This window comes from Gymnoscopelus braueri, assembly GCF_963280865.1.
Source record: "Gymnoscopelus braueri genome assembly, chromosome: 16".
Lineage (NCBI taxonomy): Eukaryota > Metazoa > Chordata > Actinopteri > Myctophiformes > Myctophidae > Gymnoscopelus > Gymnoscopelus braueri.
The window spans coordinates 22,778,153-22,798,591 of NC_137616.1; the positions used below are offsets into that span (position 1 = coordinate 22,778,153).

The window sequence follows — 20,439 nt, forward strand, 5'->3', positions numbered from 1 at the left end:
GAGTAGCTTTTTATGTACTTTTAATTCGTAATTCTACTTTCAGTAGATTTTTGATGAAGTACCACTCAACACCGCTTTTGGAATAGCAAGAATTACACTGTAGCCTGCATGATGTTATAGTCCAATCAGAAAGATATTATTTAAATGAGCTTTGTTCGCCAATCTTTGATAAAGATTTCTTAAAAAGAAAAGATTCTTACCACTTTAGAGAGCATCACTGATTTGGAGAGTGATTGGTTGTCACCTGACCATTAATGGTGGTCAGGTGACACCTTGACCCTTTCATGGTGACCAAATTGCAACTGTTACTCAAAATAGTCATCAAAAGGAGGTGCTTTTACTTGAGATGTCCTCAGCATTATTAGTAACATTTACTTCTACTTGAGTAGAAAAGTCTGGTTGGCCTACTCTTTCCACCCCTGATTGTAGTATCCTGACACAAGTGTGATTTATACTTTGTCTAAACTTTTTCAGTTGAAAACACATCATAGGTTTTAGTCGTGACATGTTGCATTGACACATTCTTTCAGATGAATAAACTTTACTCCAATGTAATCATTCTCTTTTCTCTTGTGGCTATTCTGGTCAATTCTGACTTTTCTTTACCATACAATCCACAAGCAATTAATTAAGTCTCAGATCAGTCATGTGCATCAAAGTTTCATAAAACTGGCATCAACCATTTTCTTTTTTTCTTGTTAAAATGACAGACCACATCAACATCTGCACTGCCCTGTGTACTAATTTAGACCTGGCACATTCACAGGAATGCAGGAGTGCTCACCACTAATTTAACAAGTTTAGTTTTATTAAGTGCCACTTCCTTTGTGGTCAGTCTGCTATTTGACAGTTGCTACTCTTCTGTTTACAGCTGCCAACATACTGCACTCCACACAGCGTATAAAGTGTTGTATGTATGTCATGTGATAGTCTGCTGCTCATGGTATTCCTCACACAGTCCCGTTATAATTAGGGCCCCACCGATGCCAGATTTTTGGGTCCGATGCAGATCCCAATGTTGGATCCCAGGCACCAAATCCAGATGTTTTGACCAATATTCTAATCAACTTGAAAAACTTCTGATCTGATTAGTTATTCAAACATGGAAAATTTAAAAATAGCAATCTACAACGCATCGCAACGTGATGCGCTGTTGTCTTTGCCACTGTGAAGCTCTGAAGCAATGTCTCTGACCAATGTCACACAGCTGAATAACTGCATGTGTATTGTACTTCACAAATGTAACCAAACAAATAATGCTATGGATGAGTCAGATGAGATGAGTTTTTGTTTACACTTTTGGAACCCAGTGTGCTCTAGTGAAAACAACAGCAGTCTCTCCGGTATAGTCCAGATTTCTTTATCCTACTTTGACATTAACAATTACAACATAAACCCATTATGCTTGTTAATCTCCACAAATCACAGGGAAATGGGTCAATAAAACTGTCCTAAAATGATGTCCCGTGCCCAATATTGTGGATTAGCACTTGTGAAATTGCTTGGATTCCAGAGCTCTCTCATCGCAACCCTTTTTGCAATGAGAGCTGTGTTGCAAATCCTCTCAAGCTTTTTCACTGGTTTGACCCATGACATTTCCATGTTATACTATACATCCAATGTGCTCAGCAATTATTTTTGAGTGCAACTAGCTTCTTACTGCAAACAAAACACAAACTATGTTTGTAGTGTACATGGCAATATTTAATTTATTGTATTATTACATAGGCTAGAGACTAGACTAGAGACTAGACTAGAGATTAGTTTTGAGCGATGACCAATGGTCAACGTTCACCAGGACATTTGTTTTCTCAGTCATCCCTTTTATTCAGTCATTCCTTTCTCATTACGCTACAGTACACTGAAGCGTTCACTATTCATAGCATGACAATCAAAGCTGCGCCAGTCGTGGGAATTTCTCTCCAGTCAGGTGAATTCAAAATCACATTACATATCGTTTCACAAACTGACAGTTGGTGAAGACAGATTTGAAAGTGATCTCTTTTTCTGCCATTTCAAAATACATTGACAGTGAGTACAACAGTGGTTCTCAATAACTTTTCATGTCAAGGACAAGGCCTCCCAAATGTATTATGTTTTTGGGCGTGGAGCCCCATTTGAAAAGATCTTGTGCCAGAGACCCCATAAGAAAAGATTTGTCAACGTTTTTGGACAATATCCAATCTACAAGGTCACAATGCATCGCATCGGCTATCTTCAAATAGCCAATGCGTTTAATAATAGCCAAAACATTTATAGTGTTTATACTGTTTCCCCAAGGGTCCCTGGACCCGACCCCACTTTGAGAACCAGTGGAGTACAAAATTGTGAAATAAATCATTGTGTTAAACGACAATCTCTGAAATGTGCACGTATTGTCCCACTGTATTGTCCAACTGTCCACATCTTGAGGATTCCACTATGTGCATACTGTACAACTATGTGCAGAACATTTCCATGGCCATATGGGTTAAGTAAGCTATGACTCATTGCTCTATAGGAGCCAATTCGTTCCATATGCAGTAGAATTTAAATAAAACATGAAAATCTTTCAGCGGTCACTCCTTAAAAAGCTGTAATTTATTGTACATTTTCACAACAGCCCGTTTTCAACGGCCACTCGAGTGTCCAGTAGTCTCTCTAAACCTCCTGCCAAAGGCCATTCCCTGATGTGCTTTTTAAACCAAGGATGTGGTGCTCTCCGGGTTGACTCTGACCGGTCTAGTGGTCTTCCTCAGGTCCTGTAGCTGCTTGGCGGGTTTGCCTACGCTCTCCTCGAAGCGCCTCTCCACCACAGGCAGCACAGTGTCGTGGAGGAATGTGGCATTGTGCATGATGAAGCCCTTCTTCTCTGGGTCCTGCTCGCAGCGCAGGCTGTAGTCCACGTGCTGCACGGCCACCAGGATGATCTCACGCAAGCCCTCCAGAAACACCATGTGCAGCTCGGGGAAGTAGAGCTTCAGACCTTCCTCCAGGAAGCTCATCATCTGCTTGGTGAATGCCACCAGCGTGTAGCTAAGGTTCACCCAGCAGTCGTCGCCCGTGTACTGCTCGAAGCTGCTCACACCACAGCTGCGCATCTCCTCCTGTGTGCATGGAAAGACGAAAAGAAAGAACGATGGATGAAAATGCATTTTTGTAACTTACCATACTAAGACCATGGGGATACAGGATTTTTGATTGGCCAGGGTTGGTGATGGTGCCAAAGCCAAAAATCTTAAGAGTGTATTAAGATTCTGCCAGTGCCAAACCCAATTTACAGTTAATTTGTCATTTGTTTTGGTGTGCTCAGAGATAACAACAAGAACAAGAACAATGCGCCACAAACATTTGGCATCAGCAATTTGATTTCTTTGTTCGAGATACTGTAAATAGGCAGCCTGTTTTACAACGATAGCTGGAGGATCAATCAGATTCCAATTATGCATGTACATTTACTGTCATACACACTGTAAAACGACAAAATGCCTCAAACCAATCACCTTGAGTTTGGTCAGAGCCTCGGGGGTCATGAGGTTCATCCGCCTCCACATCTCTTCTGAGTTACGATGCTTGGTGGCCTCCATGATGATGTCCTTGTAGCTCTGCAGGGCCGCCTTAACGTCTTTGACCAGAAGGGACTGCAGGGTGAAGGTCAGGTCCAGCCCGATGTCGTTCAGCTGCTTGCAGTGCTCCTTGGCAACTTTGACGCACTCGGCTGCCGTCGACAGGCTCTCCTGACTGTCAAACACCTGGGGACAAGGTTACACTGGCAGTTTTACTTTGGTAGGACATGGACACCTTTTTAGCATACATGCCTATGTGCTAGCAACAGATAAAAAATGTTAACTGTATTTGCTGTATTGTGGGGCTATAACGGGTTTGTATACATTGGTAATATCTGTAAACATAGGACCTGATTTCATTTTTTACGCATGTGAATATAACTCTAATATATCATATCTCATATGTTAAAAAATATGTATGGGTTTTAAAAGAGTGGTTTTAAATAGGGCCCAAAAGTAAATAGTGTGTGTGTGTGTGTGTGTATGTGTATGTGTATGTGTATGTGTATGTGTATGTGTGTGTGTGTGTGTGTGTGTGTGTGTGTGTGTGTGTGTGTGTACTGTGTATGTATGCATACATGCGTGCTTGTATTCGTGCATTAATGGTCATCTCACTGCTCCACCCACCTGCTTGCTGAAGGCATCCACGAACATCCTCATGGCCGATCTGGACCAAACCACAAAGGCAGAGTAGCAGCCTGTGTTCCCAGCGAAGTCCATCTCAAACTCCTTGGCGGTCTCCAGCAAGCTGGTGAAGAAGATGTTGCACAGCTTGTGGATGTAGAGCAGAGTGGCGCCTTCAATACGCAGCTGCCTTATGGCCGTCTGGACCGCTGAGGCACGGTTCTTTAAGAACAGCTCACAGGCCTTGGTTGACTGGCCTGTAAATATGGTAGATGAAGATGAGACCTTTAGAACATCTTTGTTGGAACATTGCAAGAGTTGTCGGCACCTCACCAGAGTAGTCAAAACAATACAGGTATAATTTGGGCATTCAACAGATCCTATGCTATAAGTCAGCAACTCAATCAGGCAGATTTAATTGACAACTCACACAACATCAAGGCCCAAAAGGAGTGTTAATTTACTGATTACAATGCTTAATTAAGAAGATTTTCAATTACAAGAGGAAGGAGATCTGAGCAATATTGCTCTTCCTAGTCAAGTGGAAGATTAGCATAAATAAGAGACACCCATGTTTATTTTACAAAATGTACATATTCTTCAAGTATCCAGCTCCTACTGTAGGTGTGATATCGAGTGAGAGAGTGTCAAACCTAATCTGATGAGCTGGGACACAGCCCGTCGGGTGGCCTTGGGTCCGCCACGGAGAGACCGGTCAGGAGACAGCTCGAACACCAGCACCTCAGTCAGCTGACGCACACGCTCGTCCACCTTGGATCGGAGCTCCTTGACCTTTTGGGTGACGGGCTGGTTCCTGAGGTACTCGTTAAGCTTGTCCAGCAGGTCCACAGCACCCTCAAAGTCCCGCTGGGCGATGCAGACGTCCAGGTCCTCTGGCAGCTCCTGGATCCAGTCCAGGCTCAGGTTCACAGCCTCCTCCGAGTGGCGAGGCTCGTAGTCATCCTCGTCATCAAAGGGGTTGGTCGATGCCTCGGCCCTCACAGGGGAGTTGGGGACCACCTCCTCCTCCTTCTTGTGCTTGTCCTTTGTCACCTTGTTCTTCTTGGTTTCATCCAGAATCTCCAGCCACTCCTTCTTGACCTTGCTGTTCTCCGCCTGGAAGATGCGGCTGTCGGGGAACATGAGGATTTTGAACATGTCTTTCATGGGAGGGTTGTCTTTCACGTTGACCACGGCAAAGCTCTCCAGGTCATACAGGGCATTGTACTTGTACTTGACCGTGCCCCGGCGGTTGGGCAGCCAAGTGGCGATCAGCAAGCAGTCGTTCATCAGGAAGGCGTGGACCTTCTGGATGAGGGCCATGTTGTCCACGTCAAACTCAGCCAGATCCCCGTTATAAACCAAGTGCCTCCCCGGGGTGTCCATGATGTTCTTACCCCCCTCCACCTTCTCCAGCAGCGAAGTCAGCGTCCTCTGCTTCACCTCCTCGGTCTCTTTGGGGAAGGCGGCCAGCATCTCCTTGGACGTCTCGTCCTTGTCCGTGGACAGCAGGGCCTGGGTGATGCTCTCCATGATGCTCTTCTGCTCCGTGAGGATGTGACTGAGCTGGTACATCTCGCTCTCCAGGTAGGAGATCTCCTTGGCCGTTTCGATGAACTGCCTGTAGTTCTTGTAGACGTTCTTCTTCAGGTTCTGGGCCGTCTCGTCGGCCAGGGTCTGGATCTTCTGACGGTGCTCCTGCAGATCCCTGTCGCCGTCGGACTGTTGTGACAGCTGCTTGACATAGTTCTGCGGGTCGAAATTCGCCGATTCCAGCTGCTTGCGCAGTCTATTCCCCGTGTCTGCCATCTCCTAATAGAACTACACGCCCTAAACGCAGTAAAACAATGAACGTTAGTTATTATTAACGTTATTAAATTGATGAAATAGAAGAAAAGAAGAGGCTCACAGCAGCAGCAGTGACCCAAACAGGAAGCTGGACCCTGGTTGACACCCTGAAACGTCACGAGGATCAGAACAATATTGCTGGCCAACAAGTCTCCAACCCAGTGTGAACCGAATTATTTTAAATACTATTATAATGTACTAATAATATTAAAATACGATCATAGTCATTTTTATGTAGCTCTCGTTGTATATATAATGTATATGTACGATAGTGGTGAGTAAAAAATATAATGTTTTGTTGTGGCTGGAGAAACGCAGGGTTACGTTTTCACTGGCGATGTGGAGAAACTACATATCCCAGAATTCTTCCCTGGGGGAAAAAAAGGAAAACAAGCCGGAACAACAAACCCAAACAACTGTCTGGCGCCGGAATCTTACGGTTTTGGTGTCAGCAGCTAACACCAAAACCTAAGCTAACAATTAGCTAGATGGAGGGTAATGTTAGTAAAACGAGGTGCTTTATTTAACGTTAATTATTCGGGTCGGGACATGGTGGGTAGTGGTGTTTTCTTTCCATGTTTGACACCAACCCCTACACGCTAGTCAGTTAGCTAAACGGCTACATTCTGCAACTTTCCCAAACACAAAAGCACTTGCCACGTCTCTTCTCTGTTGATCAACAACATGGATGCAGATTTCATCCTCGCTCTGCAGCTGCAGGAGCAGTTCGACATTGAACATGAGTCGGCTTCGCCGCTGTGGCCGAGTGATTCCACTCAAAGTAACGTGAGTAACAAACCCACCAGCAGCAGTGTCCCTGCTGTGACCCACTCGTCACACACAGACCCAGAGAGGCCGCTGTCCATCGTGGATGAGTCGTGGGAGATGCTGGACCCCAGCCCCGACGTCCGAGCCATGTTCCTGACCTTCAATGACCAGTTCTTTTGGGGGAAACTCTGCGGGGTCGAGGTCAAATGGAGCCCGAGGATGACACTGTAAGGGTTTCAAACGTGTTCATGACATGGATACTTTAATGAGACCATGGACCCCAATTTCAAAGTGTCTGATGAGACCCTGATATGATCATGAAATATATGATGTGTTTTGGTTTAAATTAAATTGTCTAAATGTCATATTTGTGCATGAGAAAAAGATTCATGATGTTTATTCACATGTTAGCATAGTCACTGATACATGTTTGCATTGTAATATAATCTCAAGTGTATTGAGTTATAGTTAAATTAAACTTCTACCCATCTGGCTGGGGACCCGTTGGGACATCCTCAAGGATCCCTGGGGTCACTTTTAGAGCTGCAAGAAACTGTGATGCTGTAATGCTATCTGGCATCTACGTTGCAAATTGCAACTTGCAATACAAACCTTTGACAGCCCATTAATTGAAACTGAAAAGTCCTATCTGATTGTGTTAAACAACATTAAATTCACCAATATTGCAGCTGTACGTAAAGCTTGGGTTATCCTCTTTGTATCTGTCAAGTTTTTGTTTAATAGAAAAACACCATAGACATGTTATGAGCTACTTTCTCTCAATAAATTCTGTGCAGGTGATTATTTTTGTAAGTGTTTGAGTTTGGAAGCACTCGTTTTCATAACGCAACGTCTTGCTGCCTCCTGCATTATGTGCAATTTCCTTTGAATGATTTCCAACGAGCACTTCCAAACTCGAACACTTACATAAATAATCACCTTTACTGAATGTATTGACAGAGAGAACATGTCTACGGTGGATCTTTATGAAACAAAGACTTGACAGATACAAAGAGGATAGGATAACACAACTTTCTGTACAGTTGCAATCTTGGTGAGTTTAACGTTTAACAATCAGATAGGACTTTTCGGTTTCAATGAATTGACTGTCCAGGGTTGGTATTGCAACTTAGATGCCAGATAGCATTATAGCATCTAAGTTGCTTGCGGCTAGGGGTCACGTTGAAAACCACTGCTTCACACATAGTAAAATCCTCAGTGTTCATTAACTTGGGAGACTGTGACCAATCTTATAAATTTGACCAAATGGACCAAATCTTTACGGGTTCCATTACAGATCCATTTGGTCACATTTATTTTGTACACAATGGAAGCTGCAATTGTATACATTATTAACACTACATTATTACAACGTACAGTGGTATAAATGATACTAACTAATAGCCTACTAATTGCCCCCTCCAGGTGTGCAGGTGTGTGTTCTTATGAAGGTCGTGGTGGACTGTGTTCCATCAGACTCAGTGCGCCCCTGCTGAAGCTCAGACCCAGGCGGGACCTGGTGGAGGTAAACACTGATACTCTCTATTCGAGTATTTCTAAAAACAAACAAAAAAGATTCACCTCAAGGACTCCCAAATTGATACCTACAACCCCCCAATAGAAAATATTTGCTGCCAGGAACCCCCATAAGAGATTAGTTGTAGTTAGATTTGATCATGGGTCTTCAACAGGGGGCCCGGGACCACTAAGAGGGGCCGCCACATTTTTTGCGTGATAGGAACTTTCCCCCCCCAAAAAAGTCAATCAATTGATTGACTTATCAAGTCTGACTAATGGCTATGCAGAGATTAGGGCAATATTATGTTATTAATTGCATACTTAACGATTACGATAATATTGTATTCAACACTTCCTTCAGACCCTCCTCCATGAAATGATCCACGCACTGCTGTTTGTGACCCAAAACAATCGAGACAGAGATGGGCATGGACCGGAATTCTGTAAACACATGGACAGAATCAACAAGGAAACCGGAACCAAAATCTCTGTAAGTCATTCCACATCTGCAATACAAACAGTGACTCGAATGACTTCCCCAGATCCTTCTCACTATGCAGATGTAGATGTCATCGAAGACATTTTCAGAACCTTTTAACTCTCACCACAAACTTATTGTCTTGTTCAAATTAATTTAAATGCCCCATAAATGTACAACCTAACATTCCAAGTACAGGTTGAATTACAGGCACAATCACTGCTCTCCATTTCCCTGCAGAGTAGCTTCACACAAGTATTACAATCCAAAGTGTCACTACATAAACACTACATTTATGATGACACCACAACTTCTGTAAGTTCTGTTGCATCTTCTAAGGTGACGTTTACCTTTAACCACTGTCACCCTGGCATCCCTATTCTGGGCATGTTATGAGCTTGTAGATCGTCTATTTTCGCTATTCGTCGTACGCCGAAATCTGTACAGCTTAAGTGGTTAATTGTCTTCTCTCCATTTCTGTCTTTCCCTGGCTAATTCTCTTCTCTCATCTTTCACTCCATTCCCACCACCCGGCAGGTCTACCACACCTTCAATGATGAGGTTGATGTTTACCGGACGCACTGGTGGCGGTGTGATGGGCCCTGCCAGAACCGCAAGCCCTACCTTGGCTACGTGAAAAGGGCCATGAACCGTGCGCCGTCTGCTTTGGACAACTGGTGGGAGGACCACCGACGCAGCTGCGGAGGAACCTACATCAAGGTGAAGGAGCCAGAGGGATACAAGAAGAAAGGCAAAGCACTGGCAGGCGGTAACAAAGACAAGAAGACCCCTGAGATGCAAGCTCCGGGAAACGGCAAGAGCTCCAAACCAACCACAGGTGATTAGCATCAGTTAATGGACCATACCGGTGGTCTGGCATGTTTACACCATTGACTGTGACTCACGGTATACTTCACGTTACTCCTGTGTGCTAAACATTTTCCAAAGCATGCAGTGATTCGTTAGATTTGAGAAAATATTTTGGAGAAGAGGAAGGCCGACAGGAGTGTCCATTATGGTATACCCTATGTTGCGAACGTTCAGGGCATACTTGCCAGCACTGGCCTATATATGGAGATCCCCATAAATGGAGACGATCGACCTACAAAGTCGTCATAGAGACCTAAGACGTGTCATAGATACGGAGTCTGACATCAGCGAATCCCTCCTGGAAACTCCATATGTGGAGATAACCGAAACATCCAGGACTGACATCATAGTCCCAGATTTGGGCATACAGCCCACTCCGTATGTGGATATGCCTGACACCACCTGACATCACTGTACTGACATCAGGGGGCACAACTAGCCGTATAAAGGACCCTGGATGCCATGGTTAATCCAGTGTCCTCAGCAACGCTCGAAGATCATATTAACTCCCTCCAGAGTACCAGGACGACTAGCTGGCCGTACAACCCAGCTAGGCCTCACAGTGGCTCTTGAGTCCGGTTCTAAACAACCAGCCGACTATCAGTTTTTACACCCTAAATGTAATTTTATTCCACTGTCTACACAAGTGCCTTTCATTCCAGCCAGGCATGTATTGTTTGTTACACTATTTTACATTTCAAGCACCTTAAGCACATGAACCATAGCATCCGTAGGTATTCTGGGAATATCATAATAGATACATTCGGCAAAAATAGGCAAACATTCGGTGAAAATAGCATGTTTACAATCTCACAACCCACTGTATTGCGACACGTGAGCTTGTAGATCGACTATTTTCTGCAAAGAGATGTGGGATAGAGGGAAAAAGGAGGGGACCAAGTAGACCACTGGGGGACCCCGGTCAAAGTATAAAGGGTTTAATTGACTATATTGTGCTTGAATTTTTTAAAATCATTATCCTGATATTTTATCAACAGACTGCATGATTATCGAATTATGAAACAAACAAAAACCTTTTTTGGTGTCTCTAAATCAGTCAATCCGATATCTTACTACCGTATCTCAAAGAAAACACAATGATGTTTAGTTAAGTTCAGTTACATTTTATTGACTTTGGAGAAAATGTAAACAAACAATGGGCTATGTTTATGTATGATTTATGGAGTGAAGAGAGATGATTTGAATACAGTAGATCATGTGGTACGTGCATTAACTTGTTATTAAGCCACCAGTGTGCCCCCATTTCACTGTATTTCCTGCCAGCTGGATATTTAGAATACAATTGCACTCCAATTGATATTTAATGTCCTGCTAATAGTGGCTTGTGAGTAAAAAACCTACAGCCGCAATTTACTGGTTGTTGGTCATTTCCCTTTCTGTCGGCCAAAATACCCAATAGGGCAAAGTTATTTGGTAAAAGATATACATAATCTAACATAGATATGACCAGTGACCACCAATGTGCCCAAAACCTCATCAAGTACGCACATGTAATACTCACAGCAGGAGTAGGCCATTATAAAGTATTATATTAATAAGTTCATCGTTTAAAATGTAAAATGCAACTGGTAATTTTTTTATAAAAATATTTTCTTCCTTTCAGGCTCTGGCTTACAGGCAGGCGGTAACAAAGACAAGAAGACCCCTGAGATGCAAGCTCCAGGAAACGGCAAGAGCTCCAAACCAACCACAGGTGATTAGCATCAGTTAATGGACCATACCGGTGGTCTGGCATGTTTACGCCATTGACTGTGACTCACGGTATACTTCACATAACTCCTGGGTGCTGACCATTTTCCAAAGCATGCAGTGATTCGTTAGATTTTTGAGGAAATAGTTTGGAGAACCGGAAGGCCGATGTCCATTATGGTAGCAAACTCTATACCCTAAAAGTAATTTGATTCCACTGTCCACACGAGTGCCTTTCATTCTAGCCAGGCATGTATTGTTTGTTACACTATTTTACATTTCAAGCACCTTAAAAACATGAACCATAGCATCCGTATTCTGGGCATATTGTAATAGATACATTTGGTGAAAATAGCATATCTACAATCTCACAACCCACTGTATTGCGACACGTGAGCTTGTAGATGGACTATTTTCTGCAAAGAGATGTGGGGTAGAGGGGGAAAAGGAGGGGACCAAGTATAGACCACTGGGGGACCAAGTATATAGGGTTTAAGTGGTTAAGCATTAGTCTTACTTTTAATCATCCTGATATTGTGTCAACAGAATGCATGATTATCGAATTATGAATCAAACAAAGACTTTACAAATATGAAAAGATTAGCTTTGGTGTCTCTAAATCAGTCAATCCGATATCTACCGTATCTCAAAGAAAACACAATGATGTTAAGTTCAATTACATTTGATTGACTTTGGAGAAAATGTAAGTGCCCCCATTTCACTGTTTCTCCTGCCAGCTGGATATTTTGAATACAATTGCACTCCAATTGATATTTAATGTCCTGCTAATAGTGGCTGGTGAGTAAAACACCTACAGCCGCAATTTACTGGTTGTTGGTCATTTCCCATTCTTTTGGCCAAAATACCCAATAGGGCAAAAATACTTTGTAAAAGTTATACATAATCTAACATAGATATGACCAACAAGTAAAACGCGCGAACGCTGGAAGCGAACGCAGCTTGAAAATATTGTGTATTTACGGACTTGTAATCTGTGTTATTTCACCGTGATGGGGAGAGAACATTGACATTGGCCAGGTTTCCCAAACGAATTTGAGCTCCTGCGTAGCCTAGAAGCTACGTGAGAGCCTCCACGCACCTGCGCAGTAGCAACCCCGCCACACCCTATCTTCGTTAGTAGCAGCTGTGTGTCCCCAACGTGGCATCTAAACTGGCTTCAGGAGATACCATCGTCGTAGGTTCTCGTTACGTGTGTGCTAAAACTACATTCGTGAGCATGCATAGACGTAAAGACCTCCTGGACGAAGTCTACGTAAAGCCTACGTAAACTACGTAGGGCTGTCCTACGCTACACTGCAGTTTAAACACCCTTTGCGAAAGTGAAATGGATCATAAAAATACCAGAGGCAACTGTCAGATGTCCTGAAGCAGTCCACTCCAAATACAACTTTTTAATAATATATTTATGAATGAAATTCATAAAAAAAAAATCTGCAAGGTAAATAAAACACTAAAGTGTCCCCATTATGCAAGTAAATTAAATATACTTAAAATACCAAAAGGAATGCAGAATGTCCCATTTCCCAAAATTAATATGTATTAAAATCTTTTGAAAATAGCAAATCTACAAGCTTGTGAAGCGTTGTGAGCTTGTAGATCTGCTAGTTTCAAAAGATGTTTTAACCATTCATAAACATGGCGAGCGCAACAGCTGTCACTTTGTGAGAGGAACTGGGGACTTTCATCATAACGTTTAACTATAAAACTTCGAAATTAAGTAAACATGTTTAGCTCAGCATCATTTATATACCTTTAGTTAACTTGGCATATGCTTAATATTTTTATCAGACGATCGGATCATCCGTGAGAGTACAATTTGTAAACTTCGGGTTCATGCATATAGAGGACGAAGCCCTGGTTCAGAGCGTTAGTGAACTACAGCCACACATGTCCGTAAAGCGTCCGTCAAGTTGCCGTACTGACGCCGGAGGTCCCATCCACTCCCATGTTAAAAAAAAAAACGGAACGGTACTTCCGGTTTTAAACTTAACATGGGAGTGGATGGGACTTCCGGCGACCGTACGGAAACTTGACGGACGCTTTACGGACATGTGTGGCTGTACCCACTAACGCTCTGAATCAGGGCTAGAAGCAGCGCAGCTGCCCGCGTTGTGTGTGTGTGTGTGTGTGTGTGTGTATATACATATACATATATATATATATATATATATATATATATATATATATATATATATATATATATATATATATATATATATATATATATATATAAATTAAGTGTGTGTGTGTGTGTGTGTGTGTGTGTGTGTGTGTGTGTGTGTGTGTGTGTGTGTGTGTGTGTGTGTGTGTGTGTGTGTGTGTGTGTGTGTGTGTGTGTGTGTGTGTGTGTGTGTGTGCGGTCGGTCGGTCTTTTCATGGATCTATTTCGCTACGATGGGTGATTACTACCGCCCCAGGGCGCTAGTAACAAACTGCTTCGTAGGGCAGCACTGCAGGGCTACGCCTCTCGCAGAAGTAGGAGGAGAGTAGGATACGCCATTCTGGCTCCCAAATGTAGTTTTAGCAGACACGTAACGCCGTGGACGTGGGAAGCGATTGCACGTTGGGCACAACCAGCTGCTACTAATGAGGGTAGAGCGTTGGTTTCGCCGGGTCCCAGGCTCTTACGCAAGCTGCGTAGGCTACACATGACCTGAAATCTACGTGGCTGCTATGGTACTGCGCAGATTGTGTGGACGCACGTTAGACCCGTCGTACAACCTGCGCAGGATCTCAACGCAGCATCTCTACGAATCTCGTTGGGAAACGCGGCCATTGTGTGTGTGTGTGTGTGTGTGTGTGTGTAGGCTGTTGTGCATTGTAAGCAGAGCATTGTCTAAATTCCTGCACTCTGGCGCACTCGGGTGGCTGCTTACAGGCAGTGCACGCATGTGAGTCACATGAGGGCATGAACACAGACACACAGACACACAACCTGAGCAGGGTTACATAGTAAGCTCCACCGCGTTCGCAATGACCACCAATGTTCCCAAAACCTCATCAAGTACGCACATGAACAGCAGGAATAGGCCATTATAAAGCATTATATTGATTTCATCGTTTAAAATGTAAAATGCAAACTGGTAATTTTTTTATAAAATATTTTCTCCCTGTCAGGCTCTGGCTTACAGGACATCCGGGCTTTTATTCCTTTCAGTGGGAAAGGACTCCTCCTTGGAGGGAATTCTTCCAGACCCTCGACTTCAACTGCATCGTCCTCAGGGGACCACATGCCAGAAAGACCTCTCCAAAGCCCTGCCTTCTCTCCGAAGAAGCCCCTCTTCCCCCCTTCATCCCAGACCAACGGGAGCCTCACTACCTCATCCTGGAACAGGACAGGTCCCTCTAAGGTACAGGGACCACCTAAAAAGAGGTCCGTCGGCAACACCAGATATTTCACAAACGTCAAAGGCTCGCCAGTTAGACTCGCCAAACCCCTTAGCCGTGGAACGAGCACCGGTATCCCATCCGGCATCAGAGGAGACCCGCTGAAGACTACAAAGGGTTCCATAAAAGACCTCTTCAATAGCAGAAGCCTTAAGACAAGTTCTCCCTCAGCCACAGTCTCAAAGCCACCAGATGAGACTATAGGAGCAGTGCCATCATGTAACAGGAATGCCTCCTCCACTGTTTCTGAAAGTAGCCTTTCCACTGCCATCGCTACTACACCTAAGCCTAGCTTTAACACAATCAAAAAAGAAGAGTCCAATCACCCACCTGTGTTTCCAACGGCATCCAACCCCAGCCATGCTAAACCACCTAAGCCTAGCTTTTTCAAAATCAAAAAAGAAGAGTCCAATCACCCACCTGTGTTTCCAACGGCATCCAAACCCAACCCTGCTAAACCACCTAAGCCTAGCTTTATCAAAATCAAAAAAGAAGAGTCCAATCACCCATCTGTGTTTCCAACGGCATCCAAACCCAGCCCCGCTAAACCTAACCACTCCAAGCATTCTGAACATGCTAATCATGACAGCATTGATGGAGCATCTAGGAAGAGACCATTGGATGACTCGGCAGACCTCATGAGCTTCCTCCGGGAGGCGCTAGGTAGCGAGTCACCAACATCTCCAGAAATGAAAAGGTCAAGGGTCAGCCCCCCTGCTCATGCCTCTTCTGCAGTGGTAGCCAAAATGCCCACCTCACAGCAGGCGTCAACCTCTTCTACCTCCACCAACTCCTCTTCCTTCCCTTCCTCCCAACCTTCTATCCCTTCAACCTCTGGACTGCATACCGGAGCTGCCTCCTCTTCCTCTGCCTCCCTCGGGGTCAGCTGTCCTGTGTGCCAAGTAAAGGTCCATGAATCCAAGATAAACCAACATCTTGATTCCTGTCTCTCCTGGTAGCACCTTAACTCAGAGAAACTCAATTACTTGAGAACCTGACCTCCGAGGAAGTCCATGAAAATGTCCAGGGCATTTTTGGATTCATCTGGGTTTTGCTGCTAATTCTTGCTCTTAAAAAGCAAATATTTTCTCTGGCTCACTTTATTTTAGAATTTTATATGTAAAAAAAGAACAAAAGAAATGGAAAACAACAGTACAAACCTGCTTTGCATTAAAGCTCATAGGTTCTCAGTAGGTTTTCAGCAAAAGATTTACTGTAAATGTAATATGCTACCCACTTCTGTACCAAATACATTTTTGGTAGGAGAGGAGATGAGCTTTGAAATAGTGGGGTGGGTTCCATTTCACACTTGAAGTTTACATGTTTACAATTGTCCGTAAATGCCAAATGCCTTTTTTATTTTTCATCCGTTAAAGGGGTTGTAAGGTTTTTTTTTGTTGTTAAAAGGTTAAAGCTCTATATTGTGATAGTTATCATTTCTATGGAGTGCTTGTTCAGTAATGGTCTCCCCATCTCTCCAGCCCTTTAATAGACAGAAAATACAGGTAGGGATACCAGTTGTATGACATTCAGGAGAGAGAACTTCACATTTTTCAATTTTATAGTTCCAATTTTTGTATTTATTTTTTCATCACTTTTTCAATTTCACTTCCTGTGTGAGTCCTCTCTCCTGATTAGATCAAATTGGTATCACGATGTAAACATTTATTTTCTGCTTACCGGAGAGATGGGAGACCCCTGTTACTGAACAAACACTCTGTGATAATGACATGCTGTCGGAATGTAGAGCTAGAGCCAATACTTTAAACAAAAGAATATCACTTACACCCCCTTTAACTATCAATTCTATAAGCAGCGTATGGTGTGTGGAGAAAGACATACTGTATATACAGTATGTTAAATCACCAGCTGCTGTGCTCTAGAAAGGTTCAATGTCTAAACTCAGGTTGAATAAGATATGGACAGGCTGGATTCTGTTTCTCTGATTTCAATGTGTCATGGTGGCTATATCCGACACCACAGGCAGATTATAGATCTGCTGTCTTTGGAGACAGTGACTGACCTCTCTGCTGACCTGCTGGTATCGAATTTCACACTTGACAGTCAGCAAGTGTACCCTGCTGCTCAGGCCTTAAAATTCATACTCCGTTCTGCACAGTCAAGTTCTGCAAGGGTGTTTGGTAATTTGGCTCAACAGTGAGATTTTGTCACGTTCTTTTGAAGTTTGAATCCGGTTGGATTTTTACCAGTTGGAAGATATTTTGCATATTCATTTGTTAGAAAAGGTTCGAAAGGTTTTAATAAATATTTGAGTTGTTTTCACACTAATATATATTCTCTATATCTGTTGAAGAATAAAATGTGGTTTGTGTTCCACCTCCGCCTATTTAATTTTGAATCACTGAGGTTTAATAATGCCCATTTGTCATTTCAACAGTGCTAATTCAATTGACTGAAAGAATCGCATAATTCACAAACGTATACACCTTAATACCCTACCATGCTTCGATGCCTCTTGAGTCTGAATAGATTCATTTCACCCTCCCCAAGAGCATGGTTAGAGCTCTGAGGAGTGCAGTCTTGATTCACAACCACAAAGCACAAAGGGGAGCTTAGATTATAGGTGAATTAAAATAATGGATATAGTGTTTTGGTTGCTGAACTGTAGAGAGAATGGGGCAGGGGTGGGACTGGTGCACGTTTGTTTTCGACTCCCTTCACAAAGAGATGGTTTTTCCTCTCCAGTGGTTTTCTTTGGAGGACAAAACTGCAATGATGTTGCAAGGGGAGGAGGCGAGCGCAGGGAATAGCTGGACAGAGGTCTGAGACAGGTAGGAGGGAGGGAGACAGGGTGTCAATAGAGATGACAAGGGCAGAGAGAGGGATGGGAGGAGAGGAAAGGCAATGGTGAAAAAACTAAATATGTTAACCACTTGAGCCCTAGTTAAAAAATAACGAAAATAGCCAATCTACAAGCTTGTAGATTGGCTATTTTCACTATTGGAAATGCTTTTGCCTGCAATGATGACATGCCCAAAAAGGGTTTCACGGTCATAACAGACATCAAATTAACCGACAGATTTCCACTAAACATGAAAATGCCAGAATGAATCGGATATTTAGCAGAAGGAAAGCGAGCGACATGCATTGGAGTGATGAGGATGGAGGCAGGCAAGTAATGAGCTTAAAATAACAATGGAAGATTGATATGCACGTATAAGATGATGACGAAAGACGTCGGGTCAGGGCCTAGAGAAGGAGGAGGCCGGAGCAGAGGTTAGGGACAGAATGGCAGCAGGGATGGGGGAGGGCAGTACAATGGGACAGCTGCCTGCCAGTACCACAACCTGCTGGGCAGACTTGACCCTGGCTGGGGGTCAGGGACAAAGAATGTCTGGCTTTTCCCAAAGAATGTCAGAGCACACATCCGTCCTCATTATAATAAGCCGCACCCACTCACAGCACACTCCCATACAAGCACATCCTTCCTGAGACTGGTTTGGTTGTTGTGGTGGGGTGACCTGGAGTGACTGTTCCATAGTGGAAATATCCTATAGGTTCAAGACCCCTGCTGCAGGCCCTTTGTTCTGTCAAAGTGTCCTTGTCAATGTGCCCCCCCCTCTCCCCCAGGCAGCACACCTATTTGTGCATTGTACAGTATGCCACTATCAATGTGTGAGGAATATTACAGTATGTTATCTTTTCATGCACTATCTGGGCTAAACTGTGCCCAATATAGCCACGATTTACTAATGTACGTCCAGTAGGTACTGTCAATTGTTAAATGTGTTTTTACTGACTTGTCGGCACCAGAGGCCAACGAAAGTGTTTCTGATTCTATCCCTGAGGCCCCGACCGCTCTCTCATTGTAAGCTTCTGCGGGTAAGAGTGTCAACTAAATGCCAAAATATGTTTCCTGCCATGGATGCGGGGAGGTAGCCCTCTTCCTCTGCGTCTCCCCACTGGAGGCCGCTGAGCAGAGGAAAGGCCTGCCAGCAACAGCTGCTACTCACCCTGACCACTCCCTTCCTGACCTGCGGCACATTAACAAACTATAGAACCCTGACACACACACACACTCTCTCTCTCTCTCTCTCTCTCTCTCTCTCTCTCTCTCTCTCTCTCTCTGATTCTGGTCCATTGTATCCGTCCAACAATGATACATGCCAGACAATGTCCAAGTTCAATGGAATGTCATTATTGTAAAAGCCATTATGTCAGACAGGACGTAAAACATTGACACTGTGTAACTTTAGAAGTCTATCCCTCTGTATGATTTAGATTTCGTACAGTGGTTGATGTAATTAATTGATCACTCGCATCCACATAAAACAACCTTTGAAGTGTAGGTGCTGGATAAGGATAAGGATAATTCCTTTTAACAGGTCGTTCATGAAAGTCCTTGCGGTCTTGTTTCCAATGAGAACCTGTGAGCAATTGGGGTTAAGAGTCTTGCTCAGGGACAAATTTCATATCATCGGCACATATGCTGGGATAGCCTGGAATCGAGCCTGGGGCAACCAGGGCCAGCTGGTTCCCTAGGCGGGCTCACTAACCACTCAGCTATGGCCGCCCCAATGGACTAGGCTATGGACTAGGCTATGGACTAGGCAAAAGGCAACAAAGCAATTCTTGAGTCCGCACACATGCTCAAAATGCTCTCAATTTGGTTGTGGGGACTATTTAAATTGTGGAGGACCTATATGTCGTTGCTGTCGGGCGTAAACCTTGTATGTCTAAAACCATTCCTTTTTTATTATTATAATAAAACAACATTTTAAAATAGTGAAAATCAAGCAAGCTCACAACTCATCATGATGCGACACATTTCGAGCTTGTAGACCTGCTATTGTTTTAACTTTTGTGCAACACTCTTGTATGATGAAGTAGGGCATTCATTTAAGAAATATCATAAAAAGTTGAAATATGGAGATACAAGGTTTCTGCCCGACAGCAACGATATGGTGAAACATTCAAATCAAATGCCCTTTTTGCATGATAGAACATACTGTACATGATGGGACAAACAAATGTCTCCTACAATATTAGTGCATTCATATTGGATCTATATGAAGCTACTCCATGTATTCAAAGAAAAGACATATGGCTATAGCTTCAGGACATTTATTAGCTGGCTACACCATAAGTCAGACACATATTGTGCTTTTTAGGAAGGCAGACAGTTGTGCTGCATGCCAGATTAACAGAAGCCTGTTATGACTGCATCTACAGTAACCCCAGGGGGTTTGTACAGTTAGCAGGCTAATCCTCTGATGGCATCTATGCACCCAAAAGACTACAACAGCTCATGGGAATAGCTTATAGGCAGGGACCCCCCCCCCCCCCCCTCTAGAACCCCCTCACAACAGATTGGTTGTACTCCAACACTTTAAACGGTGCAGCTGTTGGCAGTCGCTTGACAGCTAATTGTTTTAAGTGTGGGATTATATGAGAGACAATTTCCCCCTGAGGATCCAGTTGACAACATTAACCTTGGTGTCCCTATTTTGGGCATATTTCTTTCTTTTAATATTGTGAAAATATCCGACTACAGGTTCACAATACAATGCAATGCAACACACAAGCTTATAGAACGCCTAAACACTGGCTAAATGTTATAATCATAATGATGACCCAAACATGTGAATGTATTGTCAGTGGAAAACAATTGAGGGGTTTAGGGTTGCTTACCTTATTTTAACTGGACAA

The 20,439-nt window shown here is 43.5% G+C and overlaps 2 protein-coding genes across 3 annotated transcripts; one reads left to right on the forward strand and one right to left on the reverse strand.

Moving 5' to 3' along the window:
• Positions 1-1,250: 1,250 nt before the first annotated feature.
• Positions 1,251-6,102, reverse strand: exoc8 (exocyst complex component 8). The gene is made up of 4 exons (XM_080453037.1): positions 4,823-6,102; positions 4,173-4,426; positions 3,483-3,731; positions 1,251-3,086 (listed from the first exon to the last, which is right to left on the reverse strand). The coding sequence occupies exons 1-4, from the start codon at positions 5,976-5,978 to the stop codon at positions 2,679-2,681; spliced, it is 2,067 nt and encodes a 688-aa protein (XP_080309163.1). The 5' UTR covers positions 5,979-6,102; the 3' UTR covers positions 1,251-2,678.
• Positions 6,103-6,417: 315 nt separating this feature from the next.
• sprtn (SprT-like N-terminal domain) lies at positions 6,418-17,082 on the forward strand. Of its 2 annotated transcripts, XM_080453208.1 has the most exons (7): positions 6,418-7,012; positions 8,211-8,310; positions 8,665-8,793; positions 9,319-9,619; positions 11,276-11,365; positions 14,500-14,567; positions 14,601-17,082. In XM_080453208.1, exons 1-7 carry the CDS (start codon positions 6,702-6,704, stop codon positions 15,726-15,728), a joined length of 2,127 nt encoding a protein of 708 aa, XP_080309334.1. In that variant the 5' UTR covers positions 6,418-6,701; the 3' UTR covers positions 15,729-17,082. The 2 variants fall into 2 exon arrangements, with proteins under 2 accessions (XP_080309334.1, XP_080309333.1); XM_080453207.1 differs by having other exon boundaries at positions 14,500-17,082.
• The last annotated feature ends 3,357 nt before the right edge of the window (positions 17,083-20,439 follow it).

What these genes read in the sequence shown, in the direction of transcription:
- sprtn (XM_080453207.1), top strand. Translation starts at nt 6,702, where the DNA reads ATGGATGCAGATTTCATCCTCGCTCTGCAGCTGCAGGAGCAGTTCGAC. An exon ending in AAACCGGAACCAAAATCTCT is followed by an intron (nt 8,794 to 9,318) that starts GTAAGTCATTCC and finishes ACCACCCGGCAG; the next exon opens with GTCTACCACACCTTCAATGA. An exon ending in GAGCTCCAAACCAACCACAG is followed by an intron (nt 9,620 to 11,275) that starts GTGATTAGCATC and finishes TCTTCCTTTCAG; the next exon opens with GCTCTGGCTTACAGGCAGGC.
- exoc8 (XM_080453037.1), bottom strand. Translation starts at nt 5,978, where the DNA reads ATGGCAGACACGGGGAATAGACTGCGCAAGCAGCTGGAATCGGCGAAT. An exon ending in GTCCCAGCTCATCAGATTAG is followed by an intron (nt 4,427 to 4,822) that starts GTTTGACACTCT and finishes CCATATTTACAG; the next exon opens with GCCAGTCAACCAAGGCCTGT. An exon ending in TGGATGCCTTCAGCAAGCAG is followed by an intron (nt 3,732 to 4,172) that starts GTGGGTGGAGCA and finishes CCTTGTCCCCAG; the next exon opens with GTGTTTGACAGTCAGGAGAG.